This window comes from Pristiophorus japonicus, chromosome 27, assembly GCF_044704955.1.
Source record: "Pristiophorus japonicus isolate sPriJap1 chromosome 27, sPriJap1.hap1, whole genome shotgun sequence".
NCBI classification, from domain to species: Eukaryota; Metazoa; Chordata; class Chondrichthyes; family Pristiophoridae; genus Pristiophorus; species Pristiophorus japonicus.
Genome location: NC_092003.1, coordinates 5,314,693 through 5,330,829, shown reverse-complemented (window position 1 = coordinate 5,330,829; position 16,137 = coordinate 5,314,693). Strand labels below are relative to the sequence as shown.

At 52.1% G+C, this 16,137-nt stretch overlaps 1 protein-coding gene across 1 annotated transcript in view; it reads right to left on the bottom strand.

The window, feature by feature from the left end:
* Window positions 1-16,137, bottom strand: part of LOC139239433 (centromere protein F-like) — a 56,131-nt gene that overhangs the window by 22,957 nt on the left and 17,037 nt on the right. The window contains exons 6-10 of the mRNA XM_070868162.1: window positions 14,259-14,571; window positions 11,080-11,282; window positions 9,173-9,298; window positions 6,359-6,487; window positions 1,899-2,021 (exon numbers count right to left, since the gene is read on the bottom strand). Coding sequence (XP_070724263.1) covers window positions 1,899-2,021; window positions 6,359-6,487; window positions 9,173-9,298; window positions 11,080-11,282; window positions 14,259-14,571 — 894 coding nt within the window. The remainder of the gene's footprint in view (window positions 1-1,898; window positions 2,022-6,358; window positions 6,488-9,172; window positions 9,299-11,079; window positions 11,283-14,258; window positions 14,572-16,137) is intronic.

Sequence of the window (16,137 nt, the reverse complement as noted above, 5' to 3'; positions counted from 1 at the left end):
GCAGATCGGGGCCATAAAAGGAGCAGCAAGCGGCAGCCTGGGAGCAGCGTGGCGGGAAGGTACAGCGCGAGCTGGTGCAGGAGGGCGTCGGCTGTGAAGTGGGCGACTGGATTAGATGAAACCATAACCGAGATCGGTGACTGGAGCGTGGGCAGATACAGCAGGAGCGGCGAGGTCGGGGCGAAGGAGCGGCGAGAGATTGTAGAGCGATGTGATCGGAGCCCAGGGGCAGCACGGGGCAGCACGGGCCAGCCCACACTGCGATATGTGTGTGCACTAGGTCCGTGCAGCAGAGCTGGTCCCCAAACTGGGGTTGTATTCCCTGGAATTTAGACGGTTAAGAGGTGATTTGATCAAAGATTCCGGATATTAAGGGGAACAGATAGAGTAGATAGAGAGAAACTATTTCTGCTGGTTGGGGAGTCTAGGGATCGGGGGGGGGGGTGGGGGAAGCCAAAAAATTAAGAGCCAGGCCTTTCAGGATTGAATTTAGGAAATACTTCTACACATAAAGGTGGTAGAAGTTTGGAACTCTCTCCTGCAAACGGCAATTGATGCCAGGTCAATTGTTAATTTTAGACTGAAATTGGAGATTGCTAGATTTTTGTTGACTAAACGTATTAAGGGATACAGGGCAAAGGCGGGTGGATGGAGTTAGGTCGCAGATCAGTCGTGATCTCATTGAATGGTGGAACAGGCTCGAGGAGCTGAAGGGCCGACTCCTGTTCCTGCTTTCCTAACAGCAGGGAAAGCATAAACGGCAGATTGGCAATTAACATTAAAAGTCAGGTTTGTTTAAATATAGCATCACCTACATTAACAACAACTTGTATCTGAACCACGTCTATAACGGAGTAAAACGTTCCAAGGTGCTTCCAACACAATGTGACACCGAGCTACAGGAGGAGATATTAGGGCAGATGGGATGTAGGTTTTAAGGAGCATCTTAAAGGAGGAAAGAGGGGTAGAGAGGGAGTTCCAGAGCTTAGGGCCCAGGCAGCTGAAGGCACAGCTCCCAATGGTGGGGTGATTAACATCGGGGATGCTCAAGAGACCAGAATAGGAGGTGCGCCAATATCTCGGAGGGTTGTGGGGCTTGAGGAGGTTACAGAGATAGGGAGGGGCGAGGAGGTCATGGAGGGATTTGAAAACAAGCATGGCGAATTTTAAAGTCAAGGCTTTGCTTTACCGGGAGCCAATGTAGGTCAGCGAGCACAGGGGGCGATGGGTGAGCGGGACTCGGTGCGAGTTAGGACACGGGGCAGCGAGCACAGGGGGTGATGGGTGAGCGGGACTCGGTGCGAGTTAGGACACGGGGTAGTGAGCACAGGGGGTGATGGGCGAGCGGGACTCGGTGCGAGTTAGGACACGGGGCAGCGAGCACAGGGGCTGATGGGTGAGCGGGACTCGGTGCTAGTTAGGACACGGGGCAGTGAGCACAGGGGGTGATGGGTGAGCGGGACTCGGTGCAAGTTAGGACACGGGGCAGTGAGCACAGGGGGTGATGGGTGAGCGGGACTCGGTGCGAGTTAGGACACGGGGCAGTGAGCACAGGGGGTGATGGGTGAGCGGGACTCGGTGCGAGTTAGGACACGGGGCAGTGAGCACAGGGGGTGATGGGTGAGGGGACTCGGTGCGAGTTAGGACACGGGGCAGTGAGCACAGGGGGTGATGGGTGAGCGGGACTGGGTGCGAGTTAGGACATGGGGCAGTGAGCACAGGGGCTGATGGGTGAGTGGGACTGGGTGCGAGTTAGGACACGGGGCAGCGAGCACAGTGGGTGATGGGTGAGCGGGACTCGGTGCGAGTTAGGACACGGGGCAGCCGAGTTTTGGATGAGCTCAAGTTTACAGAGGGTGAGTGCGATGCAATAGTTGAGTCCAGAGATTAAACATCACCTGGAGGTTTCTCTGCAGATCGTCGCCCTTCCTCTGGTGAGCTGCAAGCTCCTTGTCCGCCCAGTGAAATTTTGCTTTGACTTCCTCCAGTTCTCGGTCCACCAGCTGTTTCTGGGCTACCATCTGTCGGAAAGAAGCTACGTTAGCTCAAAAAGTGCCATCCCAACAAAAGGAGCCAAGAAACGTTTCGCTGAGGTCGGGATAGCGACAGGTTGCAGGATCTGCAAAGGCTCATTCGTAAGAATTAGGAGCAGGAGTCAGCCATTCGCCCCTTCGAGCCTGCACCACCATTCAATAAGATCATGGCTGATCATTCCCTCAGTACCCCATTCCTGCTTTCTCTCCATACCCCTTGATCCCTTTAGCCGTAAGGGCCACATCTAACTCCCTTAAAATATATCCAACGAACTGGCCTCAACAACTCTCTGTGGTAGGGAATTCCACAGGTTCACAATTCACTGAGTGAAGAAGTTTCTCATCTCGGTCCTAAATGGCTTACCCCTTATCCTTAGGCTGTGACCCCTGGTTCTGGACTTCCCCAACATCGGGAACATTCTTCCTGCATCTAATTTGTCCAATCCCGTCAGGATTTTATATGTTTCTATGAGATTCCCTCTCATTCTTCTAAATTCCAGTGACTATAAGCCTAGTCGATCCAGTCTTTCTTCATATGCTAGTCCTGTCATCCCGGGAATCAGTCTGGTGAATCTTCGCTGCGCTCCCATATCCCTTAAAATCCAAAAATCAGTCGATCTCAGCCTTGAGTATACTGGGGTAGAAAATTCCAAAGATTCACCACCTTCTGAGTGAAGAAATTCCTCCTCATCTCAGTCCTAAATGGACAACCCCTTATCCTGAGACTGTGAGCCCTGGTTCTAGACTCCCCAGCCCCGGGGGAAACACCCTCCCTGCATCTACCCTGTCAAGCCCTGTAAGAATTGTGTATATTTCAATGAGATCACCTCTCATTCTTCTAAACTCGAGAGAATATCGGCCTAGTCTGCTCAATCTTTCATCATCAACAATTCTCCCATTCTCCAACAAGATCTGAATTAAACCAGCAAACGTTTAACTAAAACATACACTTTACACTAAGGGTTCGCTCCCCGCTGTATTGGGCTGATAGTCAGATAGAAAATTAGTATTAAATACTGGACGGGAGACTTTTTTTTAAAAAGCTCCTTCCCTCCTAGAAGGTACAAAAAAGATTTTCTGCAGGTTGAACCTTCCTTATCCAGAACCCTTGGGATCTGGCCTGTTCTGGATAAGGGATTTTTCCGGACGAGGGGTGGTCACGTTAAATTGGATGGTACAGGTACTGAGCAAGAGGATATCGGGGCCGGCTGGCTTGGGGCTGGGAGTGCGGCAGAGAGATCATGGGGGGCGGTGTATCGCGGGGTCAGGCCAGAGATTGCGGGAGTCGGCAGCAAGGAACGACTTCAATTTGTTCATGTCGGAGTTCTGTGCATGTGCCACTCGGTGGCTAGGAATGGTTCTGGACGAGGGGTGGTTCCGGATAAGGGAGTTCTGGATAAGGGAGTTTCAACCTGTAGAATGATACCAGAACACAGAGGATGTACCTATCAGGAAGGAGTGAACAGGCTGGGGTTATTTTCTCTAGAAAAGGAGAAGGCTGATTGATGTTTTCAGGATTATGAAGGGGTTTGATAGGGTTGGCGTAGAGGTGTCCACTTGTGGAAACTAAAACTAGCATCCCTCTCATACTTGTGCCAGTTGGTTTCAACAAACTGACATGTAGCTGCAATTTTCGACCCCAATACAGAACCTTTTCCCGCTGTACTTTAATATCTGGAGTTGTCCCCTATCCTGGACTGTGGAACCGACCCATTTAGATTGTAACAAATTAATAATTGTAATAATTACGAATAAATCCATCAGGGAGTTCAGGAGAAACTTCTTGACCCAGAGAGTAGGGAGAATGTGGAACTTGCTGCCACAGGAAATCATAGAAATTTACACAGCACAGAAGGAGGCCCATAGTGTCCGTGCCGGCCGACAAAGAGCTATCCTGCCTCATGCCACTTTCCAACTCACCGGCTGAGATCATCGAACGCAGCGCAGGCAGGTCCACAGTTCAGTACTAATCTGTGCATGTTATCTATACTGCTATCAAAGGATTCACCGTAGTGGATAGTTACATAGAACATACCAGCTGTGGTTCAGTGGGTAGCACTCTCGCCTCTGAGTCAAAAAGTCGTGGGTTCAAGTTCCACTCCAGGGACTTCAGTCCATGATTGTAGACTGACACTCCAGTGCAGTACTGAGGGAGCGCCGCACTGTCGGAGGGGCAGTGCTGAGGGAGCGCCGCACTGTCGGAGGGGCAGTGCTGAGGGAGCGCCGCACTGTCGGAGGGGCAGTGCTGAGGGAGCGCCGCACTGTCGGAGGGGCAGTGCTGCGGGAGCGCCGCACTGTCGGAGGGGCAGTGCTGCGGGAGCGCCGCACTGTCGGAGGGGCAGTGCTGAGGGAGCGCCGCACTGTCGGAGGGGCAGTGCTGAGGGAGGGCTGCACTGTCGGAGGGGCAGTGTTGAGGGAGCGCTGCATTGTCGGAGGGGCAGTGTTGAGGGAGCGCTGCATTGTCGGAGGGGCAGTGCTGAGGGAGGGCCGCACTGTCGGAGGGGCAGTGCTGAGGGAGGGCCGCACTGTCGGAGGGGCAGTGCTGAGGGAGGGCCGCACTGCTGTCTTTCAGATGAGACGTTCAACTGAGGCCCCATCTGCTCTCTCAGGCGGACGTAAAAGATCACATGCCACTATTTCGAAGAAGATGAAGGGAATTATCCCCGGTGTCCTGGCCAATATTTATCCCTCAATCAACATAACAAAAACAGATTATCTGTTCATTATCACATTGCTGTTTGTGGGAGCTTGCTGTGTGCAAATTGGCTGTCGCGTTTCCCACATTACAACAGTGACTACTCTCCAAAGGTACTTCATTGGCTGCAAAGCGCCTTGTGACGTCCGGTGGTCATGAAAGGCGCTGTATAAATGCAAGTCTTTCTTTCTCCCTCACGTGTTTATCTAGCTACCTCTTAAATGCATCTGTGTTATTCGCTTCAACCCCTCCCTGTGATGACGAGTCCCACATTCTCACCACTCCCTGGGGAAAGAAGCTTCTGATGAACACACCTGCCGCTCAAACTGAGCAGGAGACAGAAGCATCTTAATGAAAACTCCTGTTGAGCAGATTGAGAAGTTACCCTTTAAAAGGCAGATCCTACCCTAAGAGTGGCCCCGATAATGAAACGCCCCCTTACGAACAATGACAGACAGGTCAAGACCCTCTGGTCCATCGCGCCTGTCCCACACAATTGTGATACCGTGTGTATCACAACATATACACACTCCACCTCACCCGAAACCATGTGATCCCCTGGGAGAGGCAAAAAAACAGATTAAACCCTCCCACCCGCAGGCCAATTTGGGGGAAAAAAAAAATCTGGGAAATACCTCTCCGACCCATCTGGGCGATCGAAATTAGTCCAGGAGATCACTCCGGCCATTAAATTCCCTGCAGTACCTGCCTTCTGTAAGCGCCGATCTCTGCCGCAGCCAGAAACAAATGCAGCTCTCGCTTGAAGGAATTCAGTGAGTTTGCATCCACCACACGAGACGGCAGCTTGTTTCAGAGGTCGACTGCTCTCTGGGAAAAGAACCACCTCCTGATGTCTAACCTAATACAACTTAATCTGTGCCCCCTGGTCCTGCCTAACCTATTTAATTCAAATAAACTGTCAGCTGGAACACCGTTTATTCCCTTCATTATCTTATAAACCTCAGTCATATTCCCCCTAAGTCTACGCTGCTCTATAAGAACATAAGAAATAGGAGCAGGAGTAGGCCATAGGGCCCCCTCGAGCCAGCTCCACCATTTAATACGATCATGGCTGATCCGATCATGGACTCAGGTCCACTTCCCTGCCCGCTCCCCATAACCTCTTATCGATTAAGAAACTGCATCTGTCTGTCTTAAATTTATTCAGTGTCCCGGCTCCCACAGCTCTCTGAGGCAGCGAATTCCACAGATTCACAACCGTCTGAGAGAAGAAATTCCTCCTCATCTCAGTTTTAAATGGGCGGCCCTTTATTCTAAGATCATGCCCCCTAGTTCTAGTCTCCCCCATCAGTGGAAACATCCTCTCTGCATCCACCTTGTCAAGCCCCCTCATAATCTTATACGTTTCGATAAGATCACCTCTCATTCTTCTGAATTCCAATGGTATATCTATGGTATAGAGTCCCAGATGTATTAGCCTATCTTAATAACGAAGATGCTTTAGACTTGGAATTAGTCCAATGACCCTCTTCTGCACCCTTTCCAGAGCCTCAATATCACCCACCATGTGAGGAGACCAAAGTACCACAGTATTCCAAGTGCGGCCTGAATAAGCCACTTGAGAGTAAATTTGGCCACATGTGATTTCGGTCACCTCAGTATTGCTTACCTTATCGAGTCTGGACTGTAAAGCCAGTTGCTCGGTCTTGAGCTGCTGGATCTCCTGATTCAGTTGGTTCTTCTCTTGCTTGCTCTGGTGTTCCAGGCTACGATACGCCCGCTGCTGGTCAGACATCTCCTACGATGAGAGAGAGAGGAAAAACACAATTCACACAGCCTGCCATTGGCCAGCGTTTCGGCAACTTAACGTCGGGCGATGGGAGCAGCCAAGTGGCACAATGCACCGGCGCTCTACTCGGAATTCCTTCACGGCAAACGAGCCCCAGGTGGGCAGAGGAAACGTTTCAGGGACACCCTCAAAGCCTCCCTGATAAAATGCAACATCCCCACCGACACCTGGGAGTCCCTGGCCAAAGACCAGTCCTAAGTGGAGGAAGTGCATCCGGGAGGGCGCTGAGCACCTCGAGTCTCGTCGTCGTGCAGAGAGCATAATTCACCAGAACCCCCATGTTTGGGCTCATTCGAAAATAAATTTAATTTGGGACTATCGACCGAAAAGTTTGGAACTCTAAAGTGCTTATGGAAGAAACTACAAACTTTAATAGAATGATGAACTTTTACAAGACAAATTCAAGCCTGTGGGCGGACCTAGGGAACAAAAGAAGTCCACTTGATTATTGGAACACAGTCTGGGTGTGAGGACTGAGTTAACCTGTCTGGAAGAATGAGTATTTGAAAATCTTCCTCCACAAGAGACATTACCATCACAGTATCACCCAGAGGTGGCTCCCCATCAACATGGGTCTGGACAAACCATTTCAGCATATACATCACAAAGAGGCCCAATCCAGCCTGTATGCGAAAGACTAAGCACAAAAGGACATTGCAATTGCCAAACTAATATTTCCATCAGGAAACAGTTTTCGAACATCAACCCACCCAAGACATATATCAACTTCAATGAGCCCGACTAAATATTACAAAGAAGATCTAAGCCCGCCAAAATTATACAAAGGATTGTGAACAGATTGGGCGGCAAGATTAGAACACTGAAATCGTATAACTGGCCACTGTTTTCATCAGAGGTGAGATGAAGAGTGGGAGGGGAAAGAGAGGTGGTTGCTACTACCTCATCAAGACAAGGAGAGAAACCAACGCGACAGTTGTAAACTAACTTCTCCAGCCGCGAAGTCTTGAAGTCCTGAAGGAAGGAAGAACATCACCACCGACCATTAACTATCAAAAGGATTGGTAAGCATAAGTCCCTGCCTGCCCTGGAGTCGAACCGAGCTAGAATTAGGTATTGGGAGGTGGAAGGTATAATTTTACTGCAACCCCCTTTGAATGTGTCGTGTCTGGTACTTTATTAGAATGATTTTAAGTTTGACCTTGTACCTTGCCTTGTATTATTCTTTATTAGAGTGATTGTAACAAAATACACGGCCAAACTTAGAGTAATAAGCCTGTATTACCCTGACTGTAATAAAACCAAAGTTCTTTGCATCAAACCAGCATCCTCTGCACTTTTGTCACCCCCCCACCCAAATAAATCCAGAGTACAGAACCCAAGGGAGGGGGAGCGATTCGAAACCGCTCAAATTGGTCAGAAGGGAACCTGACCCCCTCATAGGGAATATAAACACCCCTCCCCCGCCCCTTACAGCCGAGGGCGTGCAGAAACCAAGCGCAGGCAGCGGAAGGAGCGTGCGGAAAACCAGTCCCACCCACCCTTCCCTCAACCACTGTCTGTCCCACCTGTGACAGGCACTGTGGTTCTCGTATTGGACTATTCAGCCACCTAAGAACTCATTTTTAGAGTGTCCTCGATTTTAAGCGACTGCCTATGTTGATGATGGAGTTGTGGCCAAGATCGGATCAGCCGCGAGCGTACTGAATGGCGGAGCAGGCTTGAGGGGCCAAATGGCCGACTCCGGCTCCTATTTCTTATGTTCCCGTATTGGACTGTTCAGCCAACCAAGGACTCGTTTTTAGAGTGGAAGCAAGTCTTCCTCGATTCCGAGGGACTGCCGATGATGACGATGAAGACTGGCGCACTGAGGCACGGGGACCAAACTCCAGTCTCCCGGGCACTCGTTGCCCTAGAAGTCAAGCCGCCAATCTCGATAAGACATGTACTTATGCTTCGAAGGAGAACACGAAGGACGGGTGATAAAGGACGAGGCCCACTGGGTAAATGTACCACAGCGACTGCACCTCTGAGACTGAGAAACCTGCACACAGGCCGGGGCGCTGCAACTGGACTCAGCCTTCCTTGATTAGAAAAAGGGAGGGAGAAGGGAAATCAGCCCAGACACCAGCTCCAGAGTGTCTCAGCTCCTGACTCCCCAAAGCCTTTCCACCATCAACAAGACACAAGTGCGATGGAACACTCCCCACTTGCCTGGATGAGTTGTAGCTCCAACAACACTCAAGAAACTCAACACCATCCAGGACAAAGCAGCCCGCTTGATCGGCACGCTACCCACCACCTTCAACACTCACTCCCTCCACCACCGGCACACCGTGGCTGCAGTGTGCACCGTCTACAAGATGCACTGCAGCAACTCGCCAAGGCTTCTTTGGCAGCACCTCCCAAACTAGCGACCTCTACCGCCCAGAAGGACAAGGGCAGCAGGCGCATGGGAACACCACCACCTCCACGTTCCCCTCCCAGTCACACACCATCCTGACTTGGAAATATATCGGCCGTTCCTTCATCGTCGCTGGGTCACAATCTTGGAACTCCCTCCCTAACAGCACTGTGGGAGCACCTTCACCACACGGACTGCAGCGGTTCAAGAAGGCGGCTCACCACCACCTTCTCCAGGGCGATTAGGGATGGGCAATAAATGCTTATTCGAACCTGCTGATGTTCTTTCTCCTTGTCCTTCGACTTTTGCTCCATCAGCCGTCGAACACTTTCTGCATTCTGCCTCTGACAGCTCAGATCCTCGGATAACTGCTTCAGCTTCTGCTCCAGAAGTGCACACTAACAAGGTAAAGGGAAAATAAATCATTACCCTTTACTCTGTGTCCTCCAATCATTCTACCCTGCATAAACTCGAGGTGATCCAAAATCGGCTGCCCCAGTGTCCTAACTTGTACCGAGTCCCACTCACCCATCACCCCCTGTGCTCGCTGCCCCCGTGTCCTAACTCGCACCGAGTCCCACTCACCCATCACCCGCTGTGCTCACTGCCCCGTGTCCTAACTCGCACCGAGTCCCACTCACCCATCACCCGCTGTGCTCGCTGCCCCGTGTCCTAACTTGCACCGAGTCCCACTCACCCATCACCCCCTGTGCTCGCTGCCCCCGTGTCCTAACTCGCACCAAGTCCCGCTCACCCATCACCCCCTGTGCTCGCTGCCCTATGTCCTAACTTGCACCAAGTCCCGCTCACCCATCACCCCCTGTGCTCGCTGACCTACATTGGCTCCCGGTTAAGCGACACCTCGATTTCAAAATTCTCATGCTGGTTTACAAATCCCTCGCCCCTCCCTATCTTTGTAATTTCTCCCCCCCACCCCCCCACCCCCCGAGATGTCTGCACTCCTCTAATTCTGCCCTCTTGAGCACCCCTGATTAAAATCGCTCAACCATCGGTGGCCGTGCCTTCTGTTGCCTGGGCCCCAAGCTCTGGAACTCCCTCCCTAAATCTCTCCGTCTCTCTACCTCTCTTTCCTCCTTCAAGACGCTCCTTAAAACCTCCCTCTGTGACAAAGCCTTTGGTCACCTGCCCTAATTTCTCCTTTTGCGGCTCAGTGTCAAATTTCTCAGCTCATAATACTTCTGTGAAGCGCCTTGGGACGTTTCACTATGTTAAAGGCGCTATATAAATACAGGTTGTTGTAGAGACAATCAACATAGAGTTCAACAGTTTCAGATTATAACCTCTGCCCGTATTCTGTTCCCTTTCCTCCCCTTTTTTTTATATAAACAAAAACTCCACCACCCCCCACTTTTTTTTTTCTGTTTCCCATTGCAGCTGATATTATTCTGCCATTCACACCTCGTCTAGACTCATCTCTAGATGAGGGGGTTGACTTATGAGGAAAGGTTGAGGAGGTTGGGCCTCTACTCATTGGAATTCAGAAGAATGAGAGGTGATCTTATCGAAACATATAAGATTATGAGGGGGCTTGACAAGGTGGATGCAGAGAGGATGTTTCCACTGATGGGGGAGACTAGAACTAGGGGGCATGATCTTAGAATAAGGGGCCGCCCATTTAAAACTGAGATGAGGAGGAATTTCTTCAATCAGAGGGTTGTACATCTGTGGAATTCGCTGCCTCAGAGAGCTCTGGAAGCTGGGACATTGAATAAATTTAAGACAGAGATAGACAGTTTCTTAAACGATAAGGGGATAAGGGGAGCAGGCGGGGAAGTGGACCTGAGTCCATGATCAGATCAGCCATGACCGTATTAAATGACGGAGCAGGCTCGAGGGGCTGTATGGCCGACTCCTGCTCCTATTTCTTATGTTCATATCTTTAGTTTCCTAACTTGTGCCGTTACCATCACAATCCGCCCTTTTGTCTCTCTAATCTCTCCTGCCTTCCACCCGATCGCAGACCTTCCCTTCTGTTCTTCCCTCCCCTTTCCCCTTCAGGGCCCCCAGCTCTTCCTGAACAATGTCACATTTCCAACTTTTGGCCAGTTCTGACGGCGGGCCACCGACCCGAAACGTTAACTTGAGTTTCTCTCTCCACAGATGCTGCCTGACCCGCGGAGCTTTACAGCATTGGGCTGGTTGTTAATTCCATTCGAACCTTGTCCCTGGTCTGCTCCTGCTGCACCGTGGCTCTGGTTAGATCATCCCTGCTCTTGCTCAGAGCCTGCTCTTTCGTCGCCAGCTCTCCTTTGTACTTCTCCAGGTGCGACTGCGTCTCCTGCAACTTGTTCAGGTGATTTTTAATCTCTTTCTCCTGGGACTGAACCCAGACTTCCAGCTGGGACATCGTGCACTGCAGCACTGCACCAAACGAGAGAGAGAGAGAGAGAGAACAACAATTCACGTTCTAGGATCTCTCGCACCACACGCGACAAGATTCTGCACCATCTGAAACCCGCACATATTCCAAATAATAATTCACGTATTCTTGTTCCTGTATCACTATTACTTCTTCATTTTCATGACAGTCTGCTCGTCACATCCATCGTACAACTGTAAGAAAACTCAACACGCACATGTACCATTGACCCAGTTCACTGATTTTACATCAATTTACATCCCTGCAAAATACCATCCAAATGCAACCTCACACAACTCCGCCTTCCAACCTAAATAGTGCCTCGGTGTCAGCTGTGGCTCAGTGGGCAGCACCCTCACCTCTGAGTCGGAAGGTTGTGGGTTCAAGTCCCACTCCAGCCACTTGAGCACAAAAATCTAGGCTGACACTCCCGGTGCCAGTACTGAGGGAGCGCCGCACTGTCGGAGGGGCAGTACTGAGGGAGCGCCGCACTGTCGGAGGGGCAGTACTGAGGGAGCGCCGCACTGTCGGAGGGGCAGTACTGAGGGAGCGCCGCACTGTCGGAGGGGCAGTACTGAGGGAGTGCCGCACTGTCGGAGGGGCAGTACTGAGGGAGCGCCGCACTGTCGGAGGGGCAGTACTGAGGGAGCGCCGCACTGTCGGAGGGGCGGTATTGAGGGAGCGCCGCACTGTCTGAGGGGCGGTACTGAGGGAGCGCCGCACTGTCTGAGGGGCGGTACTGAGGGAACGCCGCACTGTCGGAGGGGCAGTGCTGAGGGAGCGCCGCACTGTCGGAGGGGCGGTGCTGAGGGAGCGCCGCACTGTCGGAGGGGCAGTACTGAGGGAGCGCCGCACTGTCGGAGGGGCGGTACTGAGGGAGCGCCGCACTGTCGGAGGGGCAGTACTGAGGGAGTGCCACACTGTCGGAGGGGTGGTGCTGAGGGAACGGCGCACTTCGCTGTTGGAGGGGCAGTACTGAGGGAGCACCGCACTGTCGGAGGGGCAGTACTGAGGGAGCGCCGCACTGTCGGAGGGGCAGTACTGAGGGAGTGCCGCACTGTCGGAGGGGCAGTACTGAGGGAGCGCCGCACTGTCGGAGGGGCAGTACTGAGGGAGCGCCGCACTGTCGGAGGGGCAGTACTGAGGGAGCGCCGCACTGTCGGAGGGGCGGTACTGAGGGAGCGCCGCACTGTCGGAGGGGCGGTACTGAGGGAGCGCCGCACTGTCTGAGGGGCGGTACTGAGGGAGCGCCGCACTGTCTGAGGGGCGGTACTGAGGGAACGCCGCACTGTCGGAGGGGCAGTGCTGAGGGAGCGCCGCACTGTCGGAGGGGCGGTGCTGAGGGAGCGCCGCACTGTCGGAGGGGCAGTACTGAGGGAGCGCCGCACTGTCGGAGGGGCGGTACTGAGGGAGCGCCGCACTGTCGGAGGGGCAGTACTGAGGGAGTGCCACACTGTCGGAGGGGCGGTGCTGAGGGAACGGCGCACTTCGCTGTTGGAGGGGCAGTACTGAGGGAGCGTCGCACTGTCGGAGGGGCGGTGCTGAGGGAGCGCCGCACTGTCGGAGGGGCGATCTTTTGGACAAGACGTAAAAGACCTCATGGCCACTATGTCGAAAAAGAGCAGGGGAGGTGTCCTGGGGCCAATATTTATCCCTCAACCAACATCACTAAAAAAAAATGATCTGGGTCATTATCACATCGCTGTGTGTGGGAGCTTGCTGTGCGCAAATTGCCGTTTCCCACATTACAAAAATGACTGCACTCCAAAAGTAGTTCATTGGCTGTAAAGCACTTTGAGACGTCCGGTGGTCGTGAAAGGAGCTATATAAATGCAAATCTTTTCTTTTCCTCTGGACCCATCTTGTTTTTTTACTTGCGCCATTTCCGTGCCTTTTGTCATGCACCATCATCCCTTTTGTCATTTAATCTCTCCTGCCCGTCACCCCATCACAGGCCTTCCCTTTTGTTCCTTGCTCTCCCTCCACGCCCTCCCTCCTGGTTCAGCGCTGGCTTATTAACGTTCAAATCTCTAACTTCTTCCCATTCTGACAAAACATTAACTCGGTTTCTCTCTCCAAACATTCTGCCTGTTGGTTGTTTCCAGCATGTTCTGTTTTTATTACTGTTTGAATCGGAGCTTCCACTAGAGGCCGAGTTCCTACAAGTCTCAACCTCGGAGACAAAAAAACAGCAGCTTCCTCTTTCTACACCTGAGAGATTTAAGATACAGAAGGAGGTCATGTTTCAGCCCATCGTGTCCGCACCGGCCAACAAAGAGCTACCCAGCCTAATCCCACTTTCCAGCTCTCTGTCCGTAGCCCTGTCGGTTACAAGTGCACATCCAAGTACTTTTTAAATGTGGTGAGGGTTTCTGCCTCTACCACCCTTTCAGGCAGTGAGTTCCGCCCCAGACCCCCACCACCCTCTGGATGAAGAAATTTCCCCTCAAATCCTCTCTAAATCTCCCCCCAGTTACTTTAAATCTATGCCCCCTGGTTGTTGACCCCTCTGCTAGGGGAAATAGGTCCTTCCTATCCACTCTATCTCGGCCCCTCATCATTTTATACACCTCAAATAAGTCTCCCCTCAGTTCCAAAGAAAACAACCCCAGCCTATCCAATCTTTCCTCATGGCTAAAATTCTCCAGTCCTGGCAACATCCTCGTAAATCTCCTCTGTCCCCTCTCCAGTGCAATCACATCTTTCCTGTAATGTGGTGACCAGACCTGCACGCAGTACTCCAGCTGTGGCCTAACCAGTGTTTGATACAGTTTAAGCATAACCTCCCTGCTCTTGTATTCTATGCCTCGGCTAATAAAGGCAAGTATCCCGCAGGCCTTCTTAAACATCTTATCTACCTGGCCTGCTGCCTTCAGGGATCATGGACAGGCATTTCCAATGACTGCGAGACTCTTGCACAAGAAAGTGGAACCGCTCCCCCGTGCAGAAACATATAAAACCCCAGAATATCACAGTACCTTGGTTTTCTTTCTGTAATTCCCGCACCTGCGCGCTGCCAGACTCCTCCAGCTGACCGAGGTGGTCGCTCCTGGGCTCCGACCCGAGGCCACTGGTCTTGTTGTCGTGTTGCTGCGGGCTCCTGGAGCTGTGGTGCGCTGGCGTCCTGGGCTGCTCCCACGGAAACACCGAGGAAGGCGAGCCTCGTCCGATGGGGCCGGCGGGCGCACAGGCCGGCGCTTTCTCCAGCTGCCACGAGAAGGTGGAGGCCCGGATCTGCTGCGGGCCACTTTCCCGGTGGCTCTTGTTGCTGGTGAACTGCAACTGCTGGACCTTGGGCCAAAGGATAAATCGTGTGAACACGGAAACATAGAAAATAGGAGCAGTAGTAGGCTATTCGGCCCTTCGGCCATTCAACATGATCGTGGCTAATCCTCTATCTCAACACCATATTACTTCTTTTTCCCCCCATACCCCTTGATGCCTTTTGTTTCTAGAAATCTATCCATCTCCCTCTTAAATATATTCTGTGACTTGGCCCCCACAGCCTTCTGTGGTAGAGAATTCCACAGGTTCACCACCCTCTGAGTGAAAACATTTCTCCTCATCCCGGTCCTAAATTTCCGACCCCTTATCCTGAGACTGTGACCCCTTGTTCTAGACTTCCCAACCCCGGGGAAACATCCTCCCCGCATCCAGTCTGTCCAACCCCGTCAGAATTTTATACCTTTCAATGAGATCCCCTCTCATTCTTCGAAACTCTAGTGAATACAGGCCCAGTCGACCCAATCTCTCCTCATACGACAGTCCTGCCGTCCCAGGAATCAGTCTGGTGAACCTTCGCTGCACTCCCTCTATGACAAGTAAATCCATCCTTTGGTAAGGAGACCCAAACTGCACACAATACTCCAGGTGTGGTCTGAGCAAGGCCCTGTATAACTGTAATAAGACATCCTTGCTCCTGTACTCAAATCCTCTTGCCAACATACCATTTGCCTTCCTAACTGCTTGCTGCTCCTGCATGTTTGCTTTCAATGACTGGTGTATAATGACAGCCAGGTCCCTCTGTACATCAACACTTCCCAAGCCATCACCATTTAAATGATACTTTGTCCTTATGCTTTTCCGACCAAAAGTGGATAACTTCACATTTATCCACGTTGTACTGCATCTGCCATGTGTTTGCCCACTCACTCAACCTATCTAAATCGCCTTGCAGTGTCTTTGCATCCTCCTCACAACTCACAATCCCATCTAGTTTTGTGTCGTCAGCAAACTTGGAAATATTATCTATGATTTGGGTGAGGGAACCAAATGTATATAAAAAATGCAGGCGCCTTGGGGCTGCAACAGTGAGACGGAGGCTGTGGCGAGTACCTTGTGCCGTTTCTTTTCCCCTCCCAGCATGGCGGCGCCTGGGCTCGAGGGATACGGGTAGAGTGGCACTCGGGGCTGGAAATCGGCTAGGACACCACCTCTCGCGGGGGGAGCGGTAAAGGGTTGGGAGCCGCTCGGTAAATTCAGTGTGCCGGTATCGGCGGTGCAGAGGAGCATCGCCCGGGCGCGTCGCGCCCGTGTGCAACGCCTCCGTTGTTTGGCGTCGACCCCATAGCGACCCCGCCAGAGAAAGCGGGCGGTCCGAGCTGTACCGGCAGCGGTGAGGGTAGGGATGACTGCAGGAGTGTGATTGTCATTTGCTTTTGCCATTTAACATTATTTGGGGTGTGTAATATATAATGGCCCTGAAATTCCGACGTCCCGGGCCCGTACGAAGTTTCTACGGACCCGGGAAGGCATCGGAAAAGCCGGGGTTCGGCGCGCAATATGCATGCGCTGAAAACCAGCTTTTCCGATCAGTAAAGCTTCTGGCTTGACAGATCATCAGCAGATCAGGAGCGA